The 27,985-nt window shown below is 39.7% G+C and overlaps 2 protein-coding genes across 2 annotated transcripts in view; both read right to left on the bottom strand.

Moving 5' to 3' along the window:
- LOC112923002 (glycosyltransferase 6 domain-containing protein 1-like) overlaps window positions 1–7,124 on the bottom strand; it is a 28,856-nt gene extending 21,732 nt beyond the window's left edge. The window contains exon 1 of the mRNA XM_072731761.1: window positions 7,114–7,124. Within this exon, the coding sequence (XP_072587862.1) occupies window positions 7,114–7,124 (11 nt within the window). The remainder of the gene's footprint in view (window positions 1–7,113) is intronic.
- A 67-nt stretch (window positions 7,125–7,191) lies between these two features.
- The window catches only part of LOC140594818 (N-acetyllactosaminide alpha-1,3-galactosyltransferase-like), a 34,865-nt gene continuing 14,071 nt past the window's right edge, over window positions 7,192–27,985 (bottom strand). Inside the window, exons 2-5 of the mRNA XM_072731760.1 lie at window positions 20,266–20,319; window positions 12,724–12,858; window positions 8,380–8,990; window positions 7,192–7,214 (exon numbers count right to left, since the gene is read on the bottom strand). Coding sequence (XP_072587861.1) covers window positions 7,192–7,214; window positions 8,380–8,990; window positions 12,724–12,858; window positions 20,266–20,319 — 823 coding nt within the window. The remainder of the gene's footprint in view (window positions 7,215–8,379; window positions 8,991–12,723; window positions 12,859–20,265; window positions 20,320–27,985) is intronic.

The following is a 27,985-nucleotide window of genomic DNA, read 5'->3' as shown; positions in this document are numbered from 1 at the left end:
GGGTCTGCAACTGGTAACTTGGAGCAGACTTCTGCCTCCAGCCCTCACTTGCATATGTAGAGTGAGTGAGAAACTTGTTTTTGTGTAAGGCTGCTAAGATTTGACGGGTCCATATTTTTACCCAACATGCCATTTCACAAGTTCTTTCTCTGTCTGGATGAATCAGAATCAGTATCAATGCCCCAACAAATTCAGGTTTGGGTGCCAGAGTGAGGGTTTGTAAGCACATACTTTTAGGGAAATAGGAGGAATCTAGAGTTGGTTTTCAGGCCTTGTTTGGGTCTAAAGTCAGTTTTTTAAAAACCACTTTAGTATTCAGAGATAGGGTTCTGGCACCCTGTGGAATATAGTAGTAAACATTGTCCCTGGGTTCCCATGACTTAGATGCTCATCAAAGGCAAAGGATTTGGGGCAAAATATATGATAATGATGACTCCTATGATACTCATGCACCAGGTACTGTGCTGTGCACATATACTAATGTACTTAACAAAATGAAGGACATAAAGAAATCAAGGACCAACAGGTAGGTGAAGTGGCTGTGTCTAATGGCACTAGAGAGCTTAAAGAAAAAGCATAAAGCCAAAGTTAAAGTCCACTCTGTGACTCTAGCTCCCACCAGATAGCTGTGCCCTTTGTGGTAGCAATGGGTTCCAGCCCCAACGATGGCCCTGGCTCTCAACCTTTGGTGCCACCACCTCCTTCCTGTGCTGCTCTGGCTCTCGGGGTAGTCACAGCTTCTCAATTTCCTCACTGTCCCATCTGGCTCCTTAGCAGTCCTATCACCTGTGTAACCAGTTCTCAAATTAAAATCTCTCATTTGAAATACCCTGATTTTCCTGATTGGACCCTGACTGATAATAGTTCTTAAGACTAGGAGGGCTCTGATAACAATTTTTGCTGTATAACAACCCACTCAAACCTTAATGGCTGAAAGCAATGATGCATTATTTTTGCTCATGGGTCTGGAGGCTGATCTGGGCCAGGCTTAGCTGATGTCAGAAGGGGGAGCGCACAGTTGGTCAGTTGGTTGGGGGCTTGCTGGTCTGTATTCACATGTCTGTTGGAGAACATCAACTGGGGCAATGTAAAATGGGCGTGAACACAGAGAGGGGATACTAATATTTACGTTTGCCAACTATATCTACCAAGGGCCCTAAGAAAGGGTCTCTCAAAGTGGGATTCTGGTTTTGGGTTGCTCATCTGCTTGTCTATCATGTAGAATCCTGTCCTACTGTGGGTTACTAGAAATCTGTGGCATGTAGTGACATCACAACTATTTAAATTATTTTGTCATTATTATTGCTTGATAGGAAATACATTGAAGGGAAGACTTTAGGGCATGTCATAGGTATTGTACTCGCCATTGTGGCCATAACAAGTGCCAGGTCTTTGAGATGGGATTGCTGCTTCTGACTGTTCTAGAGAGTTTACAGAAACAAAACGTTAAGTCTAAAAATTGGAAATTTCAGCTCAAGGCTTGGGCCAGACCAAGATGGTTCCTTTGGAGCCTGCGCATGCATGTGTACATATGCACATGTAGCCATAAGGCACACATGTCTGAGGATAAGGCCGCAAATTGAATGATGTGATATACATAATTAGAATATAAACTTTACATAAAACTTCAAAAAGTGTCTTGTATTGGTGGGAATGCAGTGCACCCACTCTGGAAAATGGTATGGAGGTTCCTCGAGAAGTTAAAAATAGGGACGCCTGGGTGGCTCAGCGGTTGTTTCTGCCTTTGGCTCAGGGTGTGCCCCCATGGTCCTGAGATCGAGTCCCACATTGGGCTCCCTGCATAGAGTCTGCTCTTCTTTCCGCCTACATCTCTGTGTCTCTCATTAATAAATATATAAAATCTTAAAAAAAAAAAGAAGTTAAAAATAGAGCTACCCTACAACCCAGTAATTGCACTACTAGATATTTACCCGAAGGGTACAAAAATGCTGATCCAAAGGGATACAGGCATCCTGATGTTTATAGCAGTATTATCGACAATAGCCAAATTATGGGAAAGAGCCCAGATATCTATCAACTAATGAATGGATAAAGAAGAGGTGGTATATGTATACAGTGGGATATTACACAACCATCAAAAAGAATGGAATCTTGTCATGACGTGGATGGAGCTAGAGAGTATAATGCTAAGCAAAATAAGTCAGAGAAAGACAAATAACATAAGATTTCATTCATGTGGAATTAAAAAAGAAAACAGATAAACATAGAGGATTAAAAAAAGAGAGGGAGGCAAACCAGAAAACAGACTCTTAACTATAGAGAACAAACAGGGTTACTGGAGGGAGGTCGGTGGAGGGATGGGGATTAAGGAGGGCACTTGTGATGAGCACTGGGTGTTGTATGTAAGTGACAAATCATTAGGTTCTACATCTGAAGCTAATGTTACAGTGTATTGTTAACTAAATGGAATTTAAATACAAATGTGGGGAAAAGTCTCATGTTAAAATTAGAGAATTTGGAAAGACTGGGACCCCTATATTTGGAAAGAGAACATTTGGGTGGATTCAGAAGAATCTGAGAGCTTGTAATTCTAATCCTTCTGAGCTTCCCTTGTCAGTGGAAACAACTCCCCTTCAACTCTCTGAGAAAATAAGCCTTTCCTTGCTTAAAGATACCATAAAGGTCTCAACTAAGATATTGGATTTACAAGGTCATGCCTGTTCTCATTGCATAAAGACCTAATACCTAGAGTCAGAAACAGCATGCCTCATGGAGGTGATTCAAGGTCTGTTCCAGTAGGGGATAGGTACATTAAAAGAATTTCAAGCTCTTGCTTATTTGTATTAGTAGGGAAACACATGCGAGAATGGATTCTAATGATATTAGATTGGGATGAATAGAGTAGAATATTGGATTGAGCTGAAGTTCTGAAGTCATTAAAACAGGTACATTTACCTGATATTCTGGATTTAATATGTTGTCCTTGTCAGTTATAAGTGGTTCTAAGAGTTTTCTTGGATGTTAACTGAAATTTGAATTCAGTGGTAACCTACATTCAATGAGGCTAAGATGTCATAGCTTTTCTGGCATGATGTAGAAGAAGAAATCCAAATGTTTAGGGAGACAGAAATGCTGAAGCGAATTTATTGTGCTCACACCATCTCCTGCCCCTCAACAATGTTCCAGGGTGGAGTTGGGGGGGCTCAGAGGACTCTCTCTTTCATTAAGTCCTTGAGAAATGAATCAGTGTGGAGACATACTGATATTGAAATGGACTCTCAGATTTCAGTGAGAATTACGGGATTTACATTATTGGGGTAACCCTAGACCTGGTGAGCAGAAACCTGAGTTGAATTGTCAACAAGTTATAGTATCTCATCATGTTCCCGTACCTCAGCCAGTTTACAGACCGGGAGTCTCTTGATAGAAGAGGAGTCTATGTTGCCTCAAGAGAGGACCTGTGGTCATTTAGTAGGATGACTGTATCCTTGGAGGAAAATGCAGAATGGACACTAGCTCAGAGTTGACAATTTCTAAAAGATGAAAATAGCATTGTGATCTACTAAACAGAGTGAGGGCTTATGGAGAATAGAGGATAAATTAAATTCCACCCTGAGTTTATCTCACAGTGGTCCCATCATATAGAAGAGCCACTCTGTGGTCTCTAAATTCCTGAATTCATGCTTTAAATATTTACATTCAGCAACTACTGAAGTATTTACATTAGTCTCTGATTCATGGTGTAAGGGCTAATGTGGTGAGAAGGGTCAAAATGAAGCCAATGGAAAAGGCTTTCTTATTAAAATAGTAAATCAAAAGCCATATAATAAGAAGACCTCCCTCTGGAGATTGTAAAGATCACCATTAAATACTTGAACACTGCAGGCTGTTGATTTCTATTACATCCTTGTTTAATATCTATTGATATTAGATTGAGATGAATGGAATATAATATTGAATCGAGCTAAAGTTCTGATGTTACTGAAACAGGTACACTTCCCTGAGATTTATTAATATCCTTGCTTGTTTGACCATAAAATATGCAAACCAGTCAAGTTGTATCATCATATTTCCATCTATATTTGTAGAATGCCTGGGAATCATTATGAAGTTCGTTAAGTGGTGACTCCAATTACAGCTACGTCTAGTGTTGTATTTTTGCTCGAGCAAATGAACACAGTCCCTGGTATTTGGTCTGCGGGTGACAGATGTTTTTCCTTATACCAGTTAGAATGGATTATCAAAAGCAGTTTGGTTTTACCTGACGGAAGCCTCAGTAAACCTCAGAGTTACACAAACTCTCCTGAGTTATCATAATACAGTCCACGGCCTCCTTGACCACCTGCACCTCTTACAGGATACCATTGTTAACACCATGCTGAGCATTTTGAGCAGAAAGGAGCAAGAATCCCAGATGTCATGCTAATACAAATGTATGCCAGGAGATGGAAGAAAAAATCAGGTGCCTGACACATCAGTGAGATTTCTGCGGAGCATGTAGTGTTATTGGCTCTAGGCAAGTTCCTGCACCTTGCACCACTTATCAACAAATCGGAGTAGGTGTAAAGCTCGGTGGGACTTTTTGGATATAGGAAGCAACATATATTGTACTTGAGTGCCACTCTGACCTGTATATTGAGAAACCAATACCCTGCCCGTTTTGAGAGAGACTCGGAGCAAGAGAAGGCTCCATGTAAGATAGACTGAAGAGCAAGGATCTCTGCCCCTTGGCATGTTAAAGTGGCAAATATAGATACTAGATAGAGCATTTTGTGTAGCCAGGTAGAGAAGTATCTATTCACTGGACACATAGGATTCTAAATTTTGCTTGAACTATGACCTCTCCTACCCACCATGAACTTAATGCTTTCTGATCCAACTAACTAAACACTTGGATATTTGCAGTGTAATCCGTTATCATTGGAAGTCATTTCCATTAAGATTGTACTCAGGCAGGTAGAAAAATTGGTGACAAGAAAGACTGAGGTCCTGTATGGGCTTCTGAAATAGGAACAGAGTGCAAGGCTGTGAGTATCTCATGAAAATTCTCATCAAAGAGCAATCTTAGTAGAGGAGGCTCTCTGTAATCAAGTAGGGAAAAATCTGTTCTATGATATCAGTCAGCCTCTTTTTTGCAGCCACACAGTGCTTTTGTGATGACCCATGTACAAAGTGGCCTTAGTGGCAGGGATGGAAGCTATCCAGTAGCTCAGTAAGAAAAACTTCCTTCCATCAATGAGGATCTGGCTTTCTCTGCTGCTAAATGTGCAAACCACCAAGAGCAAAGGCCACTCTGAGTGCATCTTATGACTCCTTTCTTCTGAGGGACTGGCCACTGGTGGCATAGTAGTTACATTGGATCTTTTTCATCAAGGAAGGGGAAGAAATGTGTCCCCAAGCAAATATATTCTGAGTACAGACATACCTTCCTTTTCCATAGTGCTTCTGCCAGCAGCACCACTTGTGGGCTTACAGAATGTTTTATTTTATTTTATTAAGATTTTATTTATTTTTTCGGGAGAGAGAGAGAGAGAGAGAGAGAGAGAGAGAGAGAGGCAGAGACACAGGCAGAGGGAGAAGCAGGCTCCATGCAGGGAGCCCGACGTGGGACTCGATCCTGGGTTTCCAGGATCACGCCCTGGGCCGAAGGTGGTGCTAAACCGCTGAGCCACCTGGGCTGCCCCAGAATGTTTTATTCATAGTCTCTGGCAAGGAGATAGATTTTATTGTCAAGTGCAACAATAGGCTCCTGTCCATGGAATTCACCGGTCTTACCATGTAACTCATGACCCAAAAGCATCTAACTTTATGAAATGGCCTCGAGAAGACTCACAGTATCAGCTGTAAGACAACATTTGGTGAGGTTGGGGTGCTGTCCTAAAAGTATGGGATATATCTTAAAATAATGGTCATTATATCATATTGTCTTCCTCAAGCCAGGATGCATGGGTCCTGGAACTAGCAAGTAGAAATGTGAGGCTTTCTTTTACATTTACGCCAAATAATCTACTGGAGCAATTTTCACTTCCCTCCCTGCAACCTTGGGCTCAGTGAGTTTGGAGGTCTTAGTGCATAAGGAAACAAAGTGATGGTCTCATTGAATTGGGACCTGAGACTTCCCCTAGCCATTTTGCATTCTCATCATGCTGAATCAACATCCAGAGAAGGGGTCTCTACACTGGATCAGGAAACTGATCACAGTTATCAAGACGAAAGCAGGTTGCTATTACACAATAGTGGAATGAGGGCTATAATTAGAATTCAAGGTGTTCTCTGGGACCCTATTAAACTATGTTATCCAACAGTCCTTGTTAAGGGAAAACCATGGCAAGCGAATGAATAGGCCCACTAAAGACTCAGATCCCACAGGGAAGAGGTTTATGTCATGTCACTAGTAAAGAACCCTATTCAGCGGAGCTTCTAGCAGAGGATAAAGAACAATAGAGTTGGTGTGGAAGAAAGACGTGGTCAACAGGAACCTGACCTTAGAACTGGCTGCGGAAGTGAGGACTACAGCAGGCAGGTGTTTTTATATTACAAATATCAGTATATATTGTTCTCTATATGTACCTTTTTATGTGTTAACCAATTATTTTCCGTTTTTCCTGCTCCTCCTACTTTTTTTTAAAATGAGGAGTGTTAGTTATTCTTTTTTTTTTTTTTACAGTTTTATTTTTTTAAAGATTTTATTTATTTATTCACGAGAGACACACACACAGAGGGAGGCAGAGACACAGGCAGAGGGAGAAGCAGGCTCCATGCAGGGAGCCTGACGTGGGACTCGACCCCGGGTCTCCAGGATCAGGCCCCAGGCCAAAGGCGGCACTAAACCACTGAGCCACCAGGGCTGCCCTTCTTTATAGTTTAGATCAGAGTTCACCAAACTTTGAAGAACCACGTGCAGTCCTGAGGGAGAACCTCATATCATCTTGGGTTCCTGGACATGAGGAAGGAAACGATGTCAGGTGGTACTTTGTGTTTCACCCTCTTGGGAAGGAAGTGGTCATGTATAAAAAGTTGGTTGAATTCTGCAAGGTAGAAACATGAAGTTGTTTTATGGGAGTGAGGCATGGGTAGAAGGAGGAGTATGGGTGTTTTGTGGCAAAATGGTACTGGAACTGGTACTGGAATGGAACTATGGTAGCCACTTACCTGTTTAGCATCAGATTTCTCTCTCACTTTTCCCACGCTCTGCTCAGTATGGCAGGGACCTACATCTCCCGGACTCCCTTACATCTGACTCGTGGATAGCACTGGACAGTAGAAAGCAAACAGGGTAGGAGAAGGAGAAGAGTCTATATATTTCTCTCCTGTCTCTGTCTCCTTGGATGACATCGTTAACAGCGACTGGGACTCCTCTCTTTGTTGTCCGCATTCACGCCAGGCAACTCATGCTAGGTTCCAGCTCTTTCTGGACATTCTACAATTTTTCCTTCAGCCTTTGGACTGCACTGCCTTCAGGAAAAACTAATTATAGGCTGCTTCTCTCTTGTGTGCTCCTTGGCTGTTATTACCTTGTTTATACGTCCAATTCCCTGCATTAAATCCCCACTGTTTAAAATACCAAGAATAATAGAATCTGTTTTCCCAACTGGACCCTGACTACTGATAAAATCTGTGTGTGTGCGTGTATGTGCATAGGTGTGGTACAGATCAGTTTGTATAAAATATTGAATAAGTGTGTGTGTGTGCATATTCATGTGGTGGGTATGTAAATGCACATAAAAGGAGTATTGAAGGATAGATTTTCAAAGGGAGAGTAAACGGGAGGCTTTCAATTTTCTCTCTATATTTTAATTTTTTTCTTCAATTAGTTTTTACGACAATGTCGTAGTTTTAAATACAGTTCTTTTTGAATGACTCAAACTTTCCTAAGTAGTTTTCTGCCCATCTGGTGGCAGCCTTAACACCTTGGACATTTTACGTAGAGAGAACATTACTATCGTTACAGTGACACCTCTAGACACACCTCTAGACAGTCCCCTTTCTTAAGCAATATGAGAAATGTGTATCCACATAGATCAATAAAGATATTTAAGGTTTCATTTTCTTGTGACAGATTTTATTTTGTTCAGTGTGATCCAATAAATAATATTTACTCGACATTCACACAGGATATGAAATCACGTATCTCTATCTGATGTCAATACATTCATCCTGCAACGGCTGTATCCCATGTTATACAATTCAAAATGAATACGAGGAAAAGTGTGAGTGTGCAGGGCTGGTGGTCTTGCCATTTGTTAGTGATTCTTTTTTAGTGCTAAAATTTATCAAGTGCTGATTTCCTAAGGAATAAGACAAAAAGATGCTCTGAATTTCAGAAATTTGAAGAAAGTGCTATCACCCTAAGATTTTTATAATCCTTGATGGCCCAATAGAGTTTGATATTTGGATAATAAAGACCATTCATTCTACCATAATCCCAGCAATATTCTGGTGATAAGAGTTTAGTAGGTTTATGGAGAAAGAAATACTTGTTTAAGTGGCTTTCATCATGCCACACTGCTTCAATGCTGTTTTTCTTGTCATTCATGATTCCTTTTAAGCACTCCCTGGCAATATCAAGTACTTGGATGGGAGTGCCGCCAAACACAGCGGCATGGTAATAAAAATCTCCCATACCAATAGGTATATATGCTTCTGATGACTCATTCCTTTCATATGGCACCTCTTTAGGATCTTCCTTGTACCAATAAGCATGTAACTGAGCCACAGACTCCCCCAGAGTCTCCGACCCATATTTCCCTATGAAGATCTGATCCACGTCCATGCAGAAGAGAAAGTCAACTTCATACTGGATATGATTCACAACATGTTCACTAATAGTCTTCATGCGCATCATACTGATGTCTTGCCATCTCTTCTCTCGCTTTATTTCAAATACTTTGATTGTACGGAGGCGACTCAGCTGTATCCAAGGCATCCTGGATAAGTCATCTATCAGAACATAAATTATGACTTTATGGCCAGCCATGAAAAACATATCTGCAGATGATATAAATTTCTTCAAATAGTGGCCAATATATCTGTGAAACAAATAAGAAATGATTAACTTCCTTGTCTTATATTTCAATGGAACATATGCTACTTAAATTACCCTGGCTGTAGCTTGTCCAAACATGCTAGTAAGCAAACCAAATATTAGATATACTTCTTGAGTTATATTTAAGCAGTGTAAAAGCAAGTGAAGTCGTGTCTTTCTTCTTCCTGATGGGGCTCTGTGGATTATAGGAGAGAAAAGGACTTCTTCATGAGAGGGAATGAAACTTGGTGAGATCAGAAAACAACACAGAGCCCAGTGCAAGATGAGAGCCAGAGTCCTCAGGATTATCAGAGAAGAGGGAGCTTGCTTTGCAGGTTGTAGGCAAGAGGGTCTTGGGTCATTGCAAGAGCCGTGATTGGTGTCTGCGGCTTTCTTTACAAAGACAGTTAGGCAGGAGGGGTTTGAGGTAGCATAGTCAGTACCCCACTATCTGCACTGTGTCTCATGGCTTTTTAATATGGTGCTAAGATTGCTGGATTAGAAAACAAAACTTTCTCATTTCTGGGCTCTCCAACCTTTGAAAAATTTCAGAGTAATAAATGACTTCAGGTAAATTCAAAAAAGGAAGGGTAATCATACACACCTCAGCTTCAAATAATGTTTATATAATCATTAAAAATACATTCTGAATATTGACCTAATTTTTAAGAAACATAGCAGATGGAGCTGGGAGAAAAACTCTCTAGTTTGGAATATCTAAAAATTATGGCAATTTAATAACTAAAGTAAGATAAATTATGAAAGATATCACTTAAAATATTCTACTGAGTTGGAAGCTAGCAACTCAAATCCAAAAAAATAGTTTATCTACATTTCTTTATGGTTAGTGCTTTTGTATTATGTTTCAGAAATGGTTGCCTCCTCAAAGTAGTGAAAATATGCTCCTATATTTTCTTCTAGTTGCTTTATCGTTTTAACTTTCACTTTTAAGTTAGTTATTCGTTTGAATTAATTTTTGTGTCCAGTATAATAATATAGGGCTATTTTTTTGTTGTTGTTCTCAGTCTTTGGTAGTAATCCTATTGGCCAGGAATGCCTGGGACCTACCTTGGCCCTGCTGCTTGCGGTGAGACCCCCACAGACATTTCCTCTACCAGAGCCAATATTGGGCTGGACCAGCCCTAGTGGTTCTTAAGACACTTACAAGCTGCACCTCAGCAACAGCCATCAGAGAACTTTGACAAAACAAGGTTTATTACTCAGTCCTGGTACAGGGGTACAGGGTAAGTGCAGGGCCACAGAACGAGGTCGTAGGTAGGGAGCGAGAAGGGGGGACCTTGAGGCTCCTGCCTTTAAGGGGTGGAGTGCCTAGGGTTTTTCTATTTAAAACTGAAGAGGAACAATGAAAGTGCAAGGAAGGAAAACACAGGGTCACTCAAGTGGTCAGTTACATAGGTTACCCAGGCCTTTCTAAAAGGGGAATCTCATGGGATGGACAGCCTGGCTGTACAGTCAAGGCTGGCAATATGTTTATTTGAGTTGGATGTCTTTGACATGGATGTCTCAGGGATCAAAAGCTATTGTTAGGCACTTACAAGAAAAAAATGTTATTGTCAGGTTATTATCGTCTCACACGATTGTGAACTTAATAATTTTTTTTAATTTTCTATTTTGGAATGATACTAGATTTACAGAACAAGTGCAAACATATTATAGAGATTTCTCATATGTATTCTACCCACCTTCATGTTATTATCTTATATAACCATGGTACATTCGTCAGAACTAGGAAATTACCAGTGGTTAAATACTATAACTAAATCACAGATTTTATTTTAATTTCACCCATTTTTACCCTAATGGCCTTTTTAGTTCCCAAGTGCCAATCCAGGATACACATTGCATTTCATCATTTTGTCTCCTTAGCCTCCTTAGGCTTCTCAGTTTCTCTCCTTGTCATTTATGACCCTGACCCTGAAGAGTACTGATCAGGTATTTTATAGAATGATCCTCAATTTGGGTTCTGATGTTTTCTTAGGTAAGGTTAATTAATTTATTTTTAAGGATTTAATATATTTATCTCAGAGAGAGAAAGAGGCAATGGGAGAAGTAGACTTCCCATTGAGCAGAGACCCAGACTTGGGACTCGATCCCAGGACCCTGGGATCATGACCTGAGCCAAAGGCAGATGCTTTTTTTTTTTATAAGTATTTATTTATTTATTCATGAGAGACAGAGAGAGACAGAGAGAGGCAGAGACACAGGCAGAGGGAGAAGCAGGCTCCATGCAGGGAGCCGGATGCGGGACTCGATCCCAGGACCCCAGGACCACAACCTGAACCAAAGGCAGACATTCAACCACTGAGTCACCCAGGCACCCCTGTATAGATACTTTCAATCTATACTTCTGTTTTTGGTTCCACCTATACTCCTAATTTCAGAGGCACCTGATGCTATTAATTTCTGAGACTTTCAGGGGTTCTTTAACACACAAAAAGGGGATTTTACGATAAAGTTAATGAAGCTTTGGTTTCAGTGTCCTTCACTTACATTGGACTCTTCTAAGTGTGTTCTACTGAAGGGGCGTGGAAAGGAAGCAGAAACTCCATCTGTGTCCTGAAAGTAAGAGCACTGCCCTGGCATGGGGTCACTCACTGTGCCCTCTTACAGATTGTGGAGCAGCAATGGAGAGGGATCGGAATGGATCTGGGAAAGAGGTACACAGAAGTTTCTTCAGCAGGGATTCCTCCTTCCTTCCTTCCTCTTCTGAGTTATCTTCTGTTTAAGTATAAATTACTATCAGAGGTGCCTGGCTGGCTCAGTCAGAAGACCATGTGACTTGTGAGTTTGAGCCCTACATTGGGTGTAGAGATTACTAAAAAAATAAATAAAACTTTTTTTAAAAAAAGGTCTATTAAAAAAAAGAATAGGGATCCCTGGGTGGCACAGCGGTTGGGCGCCTGCCTTTGGCCCAGGGCGCGGTCCTGGAGACCCAGGATCGAATCCCATGTCGAGCTCCCGGTGCATGGAGCCTGCTTCTCCCTCTGCCTGTGTCTCTGCCTCTCTCTCTCTCTCTGTATGACTATCATAAAAAACAATAAAAGATAATGTTTAAAAAAAAAAGAATAAATTACTATCAATATTTAATAATGAGTTACTATAAAGTTGATGAAATTTATAATTTTAATGGGTAATATGTACACTGTTCAACTTAATACTTTTTTGGGTATGATTTTGTTATTAGAGCAGCACTTGCTTCATAAAATGAATTGGAAAGTGTTGTTTCTTTCTCTTCTATTTTTTGAAAGAGATTACATAGAACCGATGTTAACTCTTTAAATATTTGGTAGAATGTTCTGATGAAACCATCTGGGCATGGAGACCTTGGGAGTTTTTTAAATTATGAATTCTATTTCCTCAACAGATAAAGAGCTACTGAAGTGATCACCTTCATTTTGGGTGGATTGTGACAGTGTTGTCAAGGTCTGTTTCACTGAAGTTTTCACATGTATATGTAGAGTGTAGTAGTCTCTGATTTTCCCTTTGATGTCTGCCAGTTCTGAGGTGATATACCCTGTTTCTTTCCTAATATTGGTAATTTGTGTCAAACTTTTTCTTTGCCAGACTTCCTTGATAATTGTGATTTTTTTTCCAAAGAAAAAGTGTTTTGATTCTTTGATTTTTCTTTCTTTTTTTTTTTTTTTTTTGGTGCTCCTATAATCTCTCATTTTCTATAGTAAGAAGCTTGAATGTAAAGGACATTTGCCATTACCTACCTGCCTACAGCAAATACAGTCAATCCCACAGTGATTTTATGTTTTGCATAATACTTTTCCAATACTTCTTCATCAAAAGTGCCTTCCCACACAATTGGAGCCGACCAGCTGGTGTTAGTCAGGTTCATGGATTTACTGTAAGAAACAATTACAATAACAATTATGAACAGTATATCTTTTAATAAAACTGGTAGATGTTACTAATGATTAAAGTGTGTCTGGTTGCAGCATTTCCTTACTTCTAATCCAAAGCCTTGATGGTTACAATAAACAGGAGAACAGCTTGTCAGAAATGGTCAGATCATTACAAAAGTACATGTACAGATTAGTCATACTGTGATTCCAAAAATCTTTTGAGGACACCGTTAAAATGTCACCCAAAGCCTAAAGTCATATCACCTGTGTTTGAACAAAGTCTCCCAGTCTTAGACTTTTTAACATTTATTATTTTCAGATACCATATTTTGAAAAATGAGCTTTCCAGTTTCATACTCTAAAATGCTGCCAGGCTAATATTACTGCATACAGTCAGAAGCAACTTTGTCCGAACTCTGGAAAATAGCCAAAATTTTAGAGCAGTCAAGCAAAAATTAAGGAAAGGATGACAACACAATAGGAGAAGGAAAGCTTTGCAGTATTTTAACTTAGCCTTACTCCAACTCCCTCCGAGTGTGGCAGTGGTATGGAAAACAGCAGATCACGTGTCAGTGTGAGTATGGGCTTCTGGAAGAAGAGTGGGTCTAATGCTGAAGGAATTGTGTTTGTCCGTTTTGACCTGAGAGTTCTCCAAAGGAATGGATTCCTAGTGCTCTCCTTTGTTTCACTTAACTCAGAACTCTCTCAAAAGGGAAAAGTGGCTAAGTAGGGGGCAATCCTTGAAAACATTTTAAAATGGAAGAAGCCCTGCCACCACAGTTGGAATAAACACTGGATACGCTGAAGCCTGGGAGGAAAGGTTTGAAAGAGAGTTCTTTGAAAAGTAAAGGCTTTGACAAGATCCCATGTATAATGAGGAATTGAGAAATCCATGCACATGTTCAGAGCAGGTTACATGCTCAGGAAAGATCCCTGAAGATCCTAAGGTTTCACCTCTGGCTGATACTTAGGCTCTCAGTACAAGCAGGAAGTGAAGGCTTAAGGCAAAGTTGTAAACAGCTGAACTGTGTTGAAGGAGGGCTCAAACACAGAGTCAGTTTTTACAAGAGGGGGGTTATTTTCTTCTTCTTCTTTTTCTTTTCCTCCTCCTTCTCGTCCTTCTCCTTCTTCTCCAATAACCTTCCAACTACCACCATCACCACCACTCTGGCTCTGGTCATTTAAGGATATCTCTGCCAAACCACTAGCTGACCACAAGCTAAAGGAACAGAGACCTCTCAGACCAAACAAGACAAAGAATTCAGTCTTTAAAAATGGTTTGAAAAAGTCACTAAACAGACAAAGCAGCTACAATCCACAGTAAGCAAGAACAACTCTGAGCAGGCGAAAGAATCTGACATCCAAAGCAACCATATCATAATATACAAAATGTCTAGTTTTCAACCAAAAGTTGAGGCATGCAAAGAAACAAGAATGTATGGTCCATTCATAGGGAAAAAAATTAATAAAAACTATCCCTAGGGAAGCCCAGACATTGGGCTTACTAGAACAAGACTTTAACTATTTTAAATGTGCTAAAAGGGCCAAAGAAAACCATGGATAAAGAACTAAAGGAAACCAGGAGGACAACAGCTTAACAAATAGGGAATGTGAATAAAGAGAAATTATAAAAGGAACCACATAGAAATCCTGGAGCTGAGAAGTAAAATGGCTGAAAACAAACAAACTTGCCATTGGATTTCAACAGCAGATTTGGGCAGGCAGAAGAAGAATCAGACATGGAACACTGTAACCAACAACAGAATTCATATTCTTCTCAAATACACATGGGACATTTTCCAGGATAGACATATGTTAAGCCATAAGACAAATCTCAATAAACTTAAGATACTTGGAAACTTTCAAACTATCTTTTTTCATTGAGAATGGAATGAAATCAATAATGGGGCACCTGGGTGGTTCAGCGGTTGAGCATCTGCCTTCAGCTCAGGGCGTGACTCTGGGGTCCTGGGATCGAGTCCCACATCGGGCTCCCAGTGCATGGAGCCTGCTTCTCCCTCTGCCTGTGTCTCTGCCTCTCTCTGTGGTCTCTCATGAATAAATAAATAAAATCTTTTTTAAAGTTTTAAAGAATATCCATTAAAAAATAAGAAATATATAATAGCCTAACCTTCCACCTTAAAGAACTGGAAAAAATCAGCAAACTAAACCCAAAGCACACAGAAGGAAGAAATAATAAAGACTGGAGCAGAGACAACTGACATACAGGAAGAGAAAAAAATGATAGAATTAATGAAGCCAAAAGTTGGTTCTTTGAAAAGATTAACAAAATTGACAAATCTTTAACTAGATTGACCAAAACCAAAAAAATCCATAAGTGACTCAAATTATTAAAATCAGGAATGGAAGTGGGGACATTACTATGGGCCTTATAGACAGTAAAACATTATAAGAGAATACCAAAGCAACTGCACAAGAGTTTACTAGATAACACAGATGAAATGGACAAATTCCTAGAAACACACAAACTACCAAAACTAGTTGAAGAAGAAATAGAAAATCTTTTTTTTTTAAGATTTTATTTATTTATTCATGAGAGACACAGAGAGAAGCAGAGACCCAGGCAGAGGGAGAAGCAGGCTCCCTGCAGGGAGCCCGACATGGGACTCAATGCTGGGATCCTGGGGTCATGCCCTGAGTCTAAGGCAGACATTCAACCTATGAGCCACCCGGGCATCCCAAGAAATAGAAAATCTTAAAGACCTAGAACAAGACAAGAGAACAAGTAAAAAGAAGTGAATCAGTAATCAAAATCTCCCCACAAAGAAAAACCCAGGACCTGATGGCTTCCCTGGTAAATTCTACCAAACATTTAACAGATTGACATCAATCATCCTCAAAGTCTTCCAAAGAAATTGAAAAGGAGAGAATACTTTCAAACTCATTATGTGGCCAGCATTACTGGTACAAAAGCCAGAAAAAGACACCTCAAGAAAATGATAGATCAATATCTATTATGAATAAAAATGAAAAAATCCTCAACAAAATTTTACAAAACTGAATCCAATCGCATATTAAAACCTGAAGTGAGGGGATCCCTGGGTGGCGCAGCGGTTTGGGGCCTGCCTTTGGCCCAGGGCGCGGTCCTGGAGACCCGGGATCGAATCTCACATCGGGCTCCCTGCATGGAGCCTGCTTCTCCCTCTGCCTGTGTCTCTGCCTCTCTCTCTCTCTCTCTCTCTCTCTCTCTCTCTCTCTCTCTCTTTTTGACTATCATAAATAAATTTAAAAAAAAAATCTGAAGTGAGATTTATTCCCAGGAACGCAGGCTGGTTCAACATACACGTGCTGATCAATATAAAATACCATATTAATAAAATGAAAGAAAAAACCTACACGATCATCTTAAATGATGCAGAAAAAGCATTTGACATTCTTTTTATTTTTTATTATTTTTTTATTGGAGTTCTATTTGCTAACATATAGTCTAACACTCAGTGCTCATCCCGTCAAGTGCCCCCCTCAGTGCCCGTCACCCAGTCCGCCCCCCGCCCGCCCATTTCCCTTCCACTACCCCTGTTCGTTTCCCAGAGTTAGGAGTCTCGCATGTTCCGTCACCCTCTCTGATTTTTCCCACTCATTTTCTCTCCTTTCCCCTTTAATCTCTTTCATTTTTTTATATTCCCCGTATGAGTGAAAGCGTATAATGTTTTGAAAAACATTCTTGCATGATAAAAATATTCTACAAGCTAGGAATAAAGGGAAATCCCTCTACATGATAAATGGCATCTATGCAAAACTCACAGCTGACATCATACCTTTTTTTTTTTTTAATAGAGAAAGAGCATGCACACCCAAGTGGGGGACAGTAGGAGCAGAGAGAGAGGGAGGGAGAGAGAATCCCAAGCAGGCCCCACACTCAGCACCGAGCCTGACACGGGGCTTGATCTCATGACACTGAGATCATGCCTGAGCCAAAATCAAGGGTTGGACACTTAACTGACTGAATCACCCAGGATCCCATCATACTTATTTTTTAGAGACTGAAAGCTTTTCCCCCTAAAATTAGGAACAAGACAAGCTGTTTTATCCACTTCCATTCAACATTATACTGGAGATTTAGAGCAGTTGGGCAAGAGGAAATAAAAGACATCCAACCAAGGAAGAAGTAAAATGATCTCTTTTAGTAAAAATTCTATGAAATCTACAAAAATAATCTATTAGAACTAATAATTATAGTTATTATAATTGCAGGATACTGGAGATTTAGAGCAGTTGGGCAAGAGGAAATAAAAGACATCCAACCAAGGAAGAAGTAAAATGATCTCTTTTAGTAAAAATTCTATGAAATCTACAAAAATAATCTATTAGAACTAATAATTATAGACAGTATAATTGCAGGATACAAGATTAACATGAAAGAAAAATCATTCGTTGCTTCCATACACTGGAAATGGACTGAAAATAAAATTAAGAAAACAATGTCATTTACGATAGGAACAAAAAGAATAAAATATTTAGGAATACACAGAGCCAAAGGAGGCGCAAGACTGTACAATGAAAACTGTAAAACGTTGGGAAAGATTAAAGAAGGCCTAGATAAATGGGAAGACATCCATGTTTATGGATTGGAGACCTACATTGTGAAGATGACAATACACCCAAGAAAGTGGTCTAGTGATTCAGTATAATTCTTACATGTGGTGGGTTGAATTGTGACCCCTCCCCCCAAATTCAAATCCACTTGGAGCTTCAGAATGTTATCTTATTTGGAAATAGTGTCTTTGCATATGCGATTAATTATGATGAGGTCATTCTGAATTAGGTTAGGCCTGTAAATCCAACGATCGGTGTCCTTATAAAAAGATAAAGAGCACATAGAAGAGCGACACAGGCAAGGCCATATGAAGAAAGAGGCAGAGACTGGTGTTCCGCTCTCACAAGCCAAAGGCCTGGGGCCACCAGAAACTTCAAGAGGCAGGAAAAATTCTTCCCTGGGGCTTTCGGAGGGGTCATGGCCCTGCTGATAACTTGGGATTTTGGATTTCTGGATTCCAGAACTGTAAAAAAATTAATTTATGTTGTTTTAAGTTATGCAGTTTGTAGGCAATTTGTTACAACAGCCCTAGGAAACAAATACACTATCGATTTTCCAACTGCCTTTTATTTTTTTTCATAAGGAATTTTATGGGCAAAACAATCAGGAAAAGAAAAATAAAGAACAAATCAGAGGACTCGCACTTCCTGATTTCAAAACTACTACAAAGATACAACTATCAAAACAATGTGGTATTGACATAAGGATAGACATATAGATTGATGGAACAGAATCGAGTCTGTAAATAAACTCATACAACTATGATCAGTTAACTTTAAATAAAGGGTGGGAAGACCATTCAATGGGGGAAAATAGTCTTTTCAACAAATTGTGCTGGGACAGTAGGATACCTGCACTAAAAAAATAAAAAAAAAAGAAAGTTGGACTCTTCCATCATATACAAAAATTAACTCTAAATGGATCAAAGAGCCAAAAAGAAGAGTAAAAATGATAAAACTCTTCTCAGAAAACTACAGTAAATTTTCACAGCCTTGGATTTAGCAATCATTTCTTAGATGTGGCATAAAATGCACAGGCACCAAAAGAAAAAAAAGTAGATAAATTAGACTTCATCAGAAAATAAAATTTTGTGCATCCAAGGATGCTAACAAGAAAGCTGAAAGGAAATCCACAGATATAAATGGCATTTTACAGAAGTGAATATCCAAATGGCCAATAGTCATATGAAAGTGTTCAATCTTGATGGTCATCAAATTAGAAAATGAAAATTGCAATGGAAATTGAAGTGCTTTTGGAAGAAAAAAATGCTATTAACTATTTCAGAACTAGTTATGGACTGAATGCTGTCTCCCCCAAATTCATATGTTAAGTCCTCATCTCCATCGTGACTATTTGGAGACAGAGCCTTTAGAGAGGTAATTAAGGTTAAGTGAGGTCATATAAGGATCCAGCCCAAATTCAATAGAACTGGTGTCCTTAAAAGAAGAGGAAGAGACACCAAGGATGCTTGCGCTGAGAAAAGTCCCTGTGAGAATACTGCAGTCAGAAAGCCTTCTGCAAGTCCTGGAGAGAGGCCTCAGGACAACCCAAACTTGCCAACACCTTGATCTTCCACGTCCTGTCTTCAGAAGTGGGAGGAAATAAATTTCTATTGTTTAAAAAAATATGCTGTGGGAATTGAAATTTATCAGTCGCTTATTTGGAATCTGTGTAAATGACTATATGGTTTTCTCCTTTGTTCCATTGTTGGGATAAATCATCACCCTGTTACAAGCATACGCCTTACCTGTCTTGTTAGGGGGATCCTGTGCTCCCTAACATGCTAGCATCTTTCCTGACTAAACCCCCAACACTATACTCAGCAAGCCACATTTGCCCTCTGCCAGCGGGCACCCTGTAAGGCTCTGCTAATAGAGGGCACTGGAGGAAGAAGGAGCTTGCTCTTTCCTGTTTCCAGGGGGCTCCTCACCGCCTCCCATTCCTGCAAGACCCACATACAGCAGTTCCTTCCCAGACTAGCAGTTGAGTCCAGATTTCAGCTTTTCTGATACTTGCAAACCCAGCCTCTCGGTGCCCCTTCCTAGAGGGCTGGTTCCCTGTCTCGAGAGGCCTTTCAAGAGCTCAGAGATACCAGCACATGGAGTTCATTTAAGTTTAAGCCTTCCAAGTTTCTAGGATTTAATAATTTTGGCCTCTTCCTTTCCTTTCTTTGGCCCTAGGAACATAGTTCCTGTAATCTTTCCCTCCATGACACCTTAGAATTCTCTTTTTGGTCTTTCAAGTTACCTAGTTAACAACTTTATGTTAGTTAATCATTCTTTATATTACATTCTCTGTTAAAATAATCTATGTGCTTTCTGTGTCTTAGACAATGGTTACGATATCATGGGAGGACGAGTCACAGACCATTATCTAATCATGATCGTAACTGGATGTCTCCTTTCAAAGTATTAATTAGGACAAGTCCTGAAACCCTGCAGCACGAGGGAGAAAGACCGGTGGGTGTAGTAAGAAGAGGGACGCAGAGAGGCTAGAGGAAAGCCACCGGACTGAAGTGTCAAGTGCACAGATGGCCCACCTGTGATTTGGCCTTTGGTTCCCTCATTGGCAAAATGAGGAGAAGCAACCAGATGATCTCAAATGTCACACTTTGACCGGCCATAATTTTAGGGCCTTTGGGTTCCTGTCATTCTACACCCTCATTTCTGGAGGATGTGGGCCCTAATGTCCATTTTCAATGCATCTTGGTCACTGCTTATTTTTTAAAATGTTATCAAGGATCCATCTGCCGTCCAGCAGTTGCAATGCCAGTTAGTATTGCTGCCGTCTGTTACCTTCTACTGAGCAATCTAAGGATTGATCTCACATATTGGATTTAGAATTCTTACCTGGGAAAAAACCAGTCTGATAGCTTTAATTCTTTTGATTGAGTATCCACAGACCTATCAGAAGAAATAATGCAAAAAATCACACTGTATCTACTTGAGTTTAAGGTAATTCATTGTCTACCAAATCATGGGCTATCTTATAATATGAGGTAAAATGCAAGAAAACTTGAAACAGTAAGAAAAACAATGATGAACTTTGATGGGAGTGGCATGGAAAATCATGATTTCTCACCTCTGCTTAAGTCTCTGGGCTTCCCAGAAGTCGTTATGTGTTTCCACAGTGCTCATTCTCCTTCTTCTCATTGATGGACAAATAGCAGTCATCACATGAATGCTCCCTCAGGCTTCCGCCACCTTGCCTTCATATCTGTCTTGAGCGCTGATTCTCCCCCCTTCTATCACAATGGAAATATATCCCTACTTTCTGGCCTTAAATGTCCTATCTGCTCAGGAGCCTTGGTTTGAGAGTTATTCTCAGAAAGGACTCATGACTTTCTGAGACTTTCTATTTGACTTTCTATTTGATCAGTTGACACTCTTGCAGGCATTTTCCTGTGGCTTCAAATTTTATGTGCAACTAGACTTCTCCCAGGAATTAAGGACTGAGACACCCAACTGTGTTCTGAAGTCCTCTACTTGAAGTTTGCACCAATGCCACAAGTTGAAAATGCTCAGTGTGAGAGTCATCACATCTTCCCCAAAGTAGGTCCCCTTCATCTGTTGCCTTATCTCTCACTGGATCCACTTGGATTGGCGAGGCGGAAGTGTGAGTGTCATTCTACACTTAGAGCACTCCCTATATCCCAACCTCAGATCCATCATCAAGCCCTGCTGGTTGTACCCCCAAAACGTCTCTCAAATCCATCCCCATATCTTCATCCTCTGCCACCACATGACTTCAGGTCACCATCATCTCTTGCCGGGGCTACAGCAGTAGCCTTCTAATTGGCTCACTGTCTGTACACTTTCAACAAGACTCTGTAGGTATGAAAAATGTAAAAGGTACATAAACCAAGAGAAGAATATAATGAACCTCCATATTCCCATCCCCCTTAATTGTGACCCGCTCTCTGCCTATCCTTGCACTGGCCTTTTTCAACCCATTCTCCATATGTCCACTTTACTTCCACTATCTTGTTTCTAAAGCTCCAGTGTCCCCATGTCATTATTCTGTTTAACAGTGCTCAGTGGCTTCCCATTGTCTTGATAATGTCTATATTCTTTGTATGGCCATAACATTTGGCATGATCTGACCCTTCACACTGTCCCAGCCACATCTTGACCTCGCCCTCACAATGTTGATTTTCCAGATTCACTTGCCTTTTTACGCTTCCTTAGACATGCCACAACTTCATGTTGACACCTAAGACCTAAAAGCTAATTCCTGCACAGCATTTAGGTCTTATATTAAATATCCCTACCTAAATAAATAAATAAATAAATAAATAAATAAATAAATAAATATCCCTACCTGAAGGAAGTATTTTCTAACCTGCTGGATGAGGTTAGATTTCCTTCATTAGCATCCAATACGTATGCAATACTTCCCTAAGTAGTATCTAATTTAATCCACCCCTATGAGATAGGTATTGTTATTATTATTATTATTATCCTCATTTTACTAGATAAGGAAACTGAGCCACAAAGAATTTTTGTTATCTTGTCCATACACAGCAAGTGGAAAGACAAGCAGTTGGGCCTAAGCCCTTACTATCTCCTTGCTATCCACTCTAATGGCACCCTGGTCAGCCAATCTTTGGACAGTTGATCCTGGGCTCAGCTCACAAGGGGATTGGGCAGCTGTGGAGTTGAGTCATATGTCATGAGTCCATCTTCATGCCTACGTATACAGGCAGGAGCTCTGCAGTGTCCAGGACGTGACTGAGACATGGCCTTCTGTGCAGGCACCTGCCTCACTGACAGCAAAGCCTTTGGATGCTGAGTATTAGTGTTCTAAGGCTATAGAATCCGGATGCTAAGGAGAGCTAATATTAACGATAGAATGATTGTTAGATTGTGTTGCTCTGTATACATTTTACCAGAAAATATTTTAATTCATTCTTTCTTCCAGCATCTGCTGCAGCAGACTTCCCTTGCACATTCCCACCTTTGTCTGGGGTTTTCCTGCTGTTTTCAGGTGATTGGGAGTTACTACCCCCGTTAGCCATGGCTGTATATAGGAGAAACGTACTCTGCCCATGAAAACCATCTTACTATATAATATTTTCATGCACAGAGCAGCTCACCCATATATGGAGTCATGGTCCTGGTGAGAGTGTCGTGCGCCATAGAACTACCTGAGGCATAGGCCCTTAGACACAAGAAGCATCAGAAAATTTCTTTCACTTCACTTTGTGGGCTCCCATGACTCTAGAGAGAAATTGAAGAACATATTATGATTTGGAGTCTTACACAATCTTTGGGGAAGTTTGCATGCATTCTCATAGTATGATTTTGTAGGTGGCCTGTGGTTAATAACAATCTCCCGAGAGTCTTTTAACCAAAACTTTACTCCTATGTGATTTCCCAGAGCTTTAAAAGACCCAAGATTCCCGGCAGCTGGGTTCTGGCTCCCGTAACACATTTCCCCTAACGAGTTCTCACTGCTCTATCCACAGATGGCACTCCGACTCCTAGTACTCTGACCTTGAACGAAGAACGAACATCTCCAAAGTACGTTTGTAAAATTGTTTTGCTTTACCCTGCCTGCAGGAACCAAGGACTTGGAGATACCCTACTGCCCTCCAACGGGTCTTGTCCTCAAAGAAGAGGCCATAGCATATTTATAAATAAGACTTACCAGCACCGGTATGTCCCTTGTAGTTTCTTTGTGCTTAGGATAAACAAAAAGCATTACATTACTTTTAAACTTATATAAAGGGTTTCTACATTTAACATGACTAGAATTATACCCCATCAATCCACTCATTTTATTAGTTAATATTACCAAATATTCGATGAACACATAATGTTACAGACAGAGCATCTGTGTCCCCTTTGATCTGTATGTTGAAATCCGAACCCCCAACATGAGGGCATTAGGAGCTGGGGCCTTTGAGCCATGATTAGGTCATAAGGTTGGAACCCACATGAGCAGGATTAGTAGCCTTACAAAAGTGGTACCACAGAACTCCCTTATCCCTTCTGCCACAGGAGGCCACAGCGAGAAGGTGGCTGTCTATGAACCAGGACACTAAGTCCTCCAGCACTTTGATCTTGGACCTCTCAGCCCCCCAAAATGTGAGAAATAAATGTCCATTGTTGATAAGCCACCCAGTGTGAGGTATTCTGTTGTAGCAGCTCAACCGGACTAAGACACAAACTATGTGCCAAGTTCATTATTGGCTGTAGAGATACAGTAATGAACGTGATAAAAGAAAATCACTGCAGTTAAGGACTTCATATGCTGTATCTTAAAAAAGGAAACCTAGGGACACCTGGGTGGCTCAGTGGTTGAGCGCTTGCCTTTGGCTCAGGGCGTGATTCCAGGATCCAGGATCAAGTCCCACATCGAGCTCCTTGTGGGGAGCCTGCTTCTCCCTCTGCCTGTGTCTCTGCCTCTCTCTCTCTCTCTCTCTCTCTCTCTCTCTGTGTGTGTCTCTCATGAATAAATAAATACAATCTTTAAAAAAAAAGGAAACCTAATTCTTTGAGCAACAAATGAAAGAAAACATAACTAAATATCATTGAAGCAATGGAATTTGCTAATTGCCAATGAAATCTTTCTACTTGTGAAACTATATAAAGGGCAAATACCATATGTAGTGCAGGAAGTCACCAATATTGGGGATGTTTCTTTTTTTTTTTTTTTTTTTTTTTTGGGGGGGATGTTTCTTAAAGAAGATGCCACCTATTTAAAAATGGCAGGTTCTCTAAAAATTGCTAACTGCCAGCCATAATTACATGGTCACTATCTTGATAGCTTAACATTACTTCTCCTCGCACTTATGAGTTTACAAAAATCATGTTTAGCTTTGATCACATTAGAAACAAAGAACTTCTGTGCTGATGGTTATATTTATGCTGATACATTTGAATGCTATTTGGATATTTTGGGGTATATTGGATTGATACATTTGGATGCTGATTTATTCAGGAGGTTAGCCTATCACCTTTCTGACATACTAGATCCTTATCAAACCCAGAATAAAATATTCATTAGCTTTTAAAAATTACCTGAAACGATGCTGTCTGTGCAAAATCCAGAGAAGCAATAAGAGTAATAACAGTAGAATTATTTTTCTTCTGTATTTCATCCTTTCCTAAGAGGAAAAAGAAACAGATAAAAGTAAATTAAATATAGCACAATGTATACAGAGTAAGCCGTGTTGAATTGTGACTCTCCATGACTTAAACCAATTGATATAATGCATATTGGCTAGGATTTGAGACACATCTGGTCCTTGGAGGTCTCTCTATATGAAAATAGAGTTGAGTCTGTGGAGACACTTTTTATGGGCGCTAGCTGCCCGAAGTCTTAGGACACTAGCTGGTCTAAGCTGGCCTTGATGCAAGAGATTTTATAACCTTCATTTGTCTTTTCTAGAGTGGACAGGGCTTTTCCTACAGAAAATCAAAACACAAATGCCACTTCCCAGCCTAACTCATAGGATGTGGTGTCAGAGAAGAGATAATTGTGAAAATACTTACTTGGATTCTAAAGAGGGGTATGCTTATGAAGGAACTTATTTTTAATAAATTAACATTATGAAGTTGATCATTCCGAGACAGGTTATAGGACCAATAACAGCATAAAATAGATGCTCCTTATTTTGAAAAGGGATTTTCACATTTGGAATTTTACTCATGAAGTTTATAAAGCTCTTTTGTCATATTCAGTCTTGCACTTATGAAATTGTGTGTAGAAAAGGAATTTAATGTGGTTCAGTTTGGCTGAAATTAAGGACAAACTCTTACCTTTTGTTTTCCTAAGATCACATAGGACTTTTATACAGTTTCTTCCTTAGAGACTTAACATTTACGATATGATAGTTTGGGAAGACACGTGGAAAATCTCAAGGGGACAGACAGTTTTCAAGCCGGACATTCTGAGACCTTTGAAAAATCATGAATCAGATAACCTGGTATTGGTTCTATGGCACGCCCCAGTTTGCTTATTATTTCAGTCTTCTGGGAATGATGATGTCATCAGATTCTCTTTTGATGATGAAAGAATTAGACACTTGCAATCACAACAATTCATATGCCACTAGCTTCTCTTTGTCATTACCATGGGATTTGATTTTGTCCCATTTAGAAAAAAAAAAGGATCATTGACGTTCTTTTCCTTACCTGGGATTTTTTTCTGTAATACATTTTTAATTGACATAAAGTATAATACATACAGTTTAAGTGTACAGCTCATTGGATTTTTTACACATGTATATGTCTATGAAAAAATCACTTTATTTTTATTTTTTTAAAGATTTTATTTATTTATTTATTTATTTATTTATTTATTTATTTATTCTTGAGAGACAGAGAGAGAGAGGCAGAGACACAGGCAGAGGGAGGAGCAGGCTTCACTCAGGGAGCCCGATGTGGGACTCGATCCTGGGACACCAGGATCACACCCTGGGCCAAAGGCAGGCACTAAACTGCTGAGCCACCCGGGCTGCCCAAAAATCACTTTAATTAAGATAATGGGATGTCTCCATGACTCCAGTAACTTCTTTCTTGTGCCCCTTTGAGTGACTTCTCCCAACCAGGAAACCAGTATTCTGATTTCTATTACCATACTTGAGTTATTCCTGCTGTAGTACTTCATATAAGTAGAATTGCATGGCATGTACTCTTTGCAACTTGTTTTTTTTTCACTAAAGGTTTTGCAACTCACCTATGTTGCTCTGTGTATCTGACACATTACCAAAAGTTAACTCAAAATGAATTATAGACCTTAGCATTAAAACTAAAACCACAAGCCTTCAGAGAAAAATATAGGAGTGGCTCTTTCTAACCTGGGAATAGATAAAGGTCCTTTAGAAGGTGACAGAAACAACTTAAAAAAATGATAAACTATACTTTATTATATTTAGAAAACTTTTGTTCATCAAAAGACACAATTAAGAAATCAATAAATAAGCCATTATTACTCACCAAGGGTTTATAGTGACCTAAAATAATATATACCATACATGATCCATACAGGAAATAATTTTTTTTTTAATATTAGAAGATTTCTGTTAATGTCCATTCTTCTTAGGAGAAAAATGGGGATGATAAAGAGGGATAATTAAATTAAATTAATACAGAATTAGAATGTTTTGAGTCATAGAAAAGTAGATCACACCAGACTAATGCTCCTATACTATAGATGACAGTCATAAATCCTGGAAGGGAAAATAAAATAAAAGTTAAAACCATTTGAAGGCAAAAGAGATTGAGCAAAACCAGGCTGATCCTTGAAAGGAGAGGGGTATATTGGGTAAAATTTACATTTATACAACTTTTCATCTGAGAGTACCTCAATTCACACAGAGCTGGGTGGCTAGAAGTCAGAGACTTGAGGAGTCAGAGGATGACATTGGTAGATGTAAAGAAGCCTGAAAAGTAATAAAGAGATCCTCAGGAAGAGGAAGATACAGAATGGGGCACCCCCCAGATCTGCATAGAAACTGACTCAAATCCTGGATGACAACTAAATTGTCCCTGTATAGGAAAAACTATAATTTCCCCCAGGAAATAGCAACATATGAAATTGAGCAATTTCTGCTGATGCCCCCTACAGGATAAATGGAGCTGGGGATTTGATTCCAGCCCAGTTAACTCTCTGTCCAAACAAAAATCAACACTCCTCAGAGGAAGATAACAGAATCCTGAGTCTCTACATGTCATCTATAATGTCAGATACACATTTTGGAAAAGTTCCTAGAAATGCAAAGAAACGTGAATATGTGTCCCATAGTGAAGAGAACTTGACCCCAATATGACTCAGATGTTGGAAGTGATAACAAGGATTTTAAAACAGCTATTATAAAATTGTTTGAGGATTTAATGGAAGACTTGGTCAAAATGAATGGGCAGAGGAGTTCTCAGCAAAAAAATGGAAACTGTTTAAAATGGACATGTTAGAACTTTGAAAGTACTGTATTTGAAATGAGGATATTAGTGGATGTGCTTACACGTGGATTGTATACCATAGAAGAAAAGGTCAGTGAAATGAGAGATCAATGTTAATCATCTTATGTAAAAAAGAGAGGAAATGAAAGTCCATTTACATTTAAACTGCAATAAGAGGCCACCTTAGTCGTAGAAGTTTCCACATTCTGTCATTATAGCAGTGTCTCCAGGTTGGGGGCATTCTGGAGGAGGAGAAAGCAGTGGAAGCCTGGGGGTGCGGTGTCTTGTGTTTGGATAAATAAGATGGTGAGGCATGAACAGGCAAAATAATATTAAAAGCCTGTTTTGCAGCGCATCTACCTTCAGGAAGTGTTTGAGATGGCTTACTATTAAGAAAGTGTGGTTACAATAAACAGGGAAACCACACAAGGAGGTGCTTTTTGTTTTAAGGGAACAGAAATGGGATCCCTGGGTGGCTCAGTGGTTTAGCGCCGCCTTCAGCCCAGGGCGTCATCCCAGAGTCCTGGCATCGAGTCCCGCGTCGGGCTCCCTGCATGGAGCCTGCTTCTCCCTCTGCCCGTGTGTGTGTCTCTCTTTGTGTTTCTTGTGAATAAATAAATAAATAAAATCTTAAAAAAAAATAAAGGAAACAGAGAAACAT

Source organism: Vulpes vulpes, chromosome 12 (genome assembly GCF_048418805.1).
Source record: "Vulpes vulpes isolate BD-2025 chromosome 12, VulVul3, whole genome shotgun sequence".
Taxonomy (NCBI): Eukaryota; Metazoa; Chordata; class Mammalia; order Carnivora; family Canidae; genus Vulpes; species Vulpes vulpes.
Note: the sequence above shows the minus strand (reverse complement) of the source record. Positions and strands in the feature narration are given on the sequence as shown.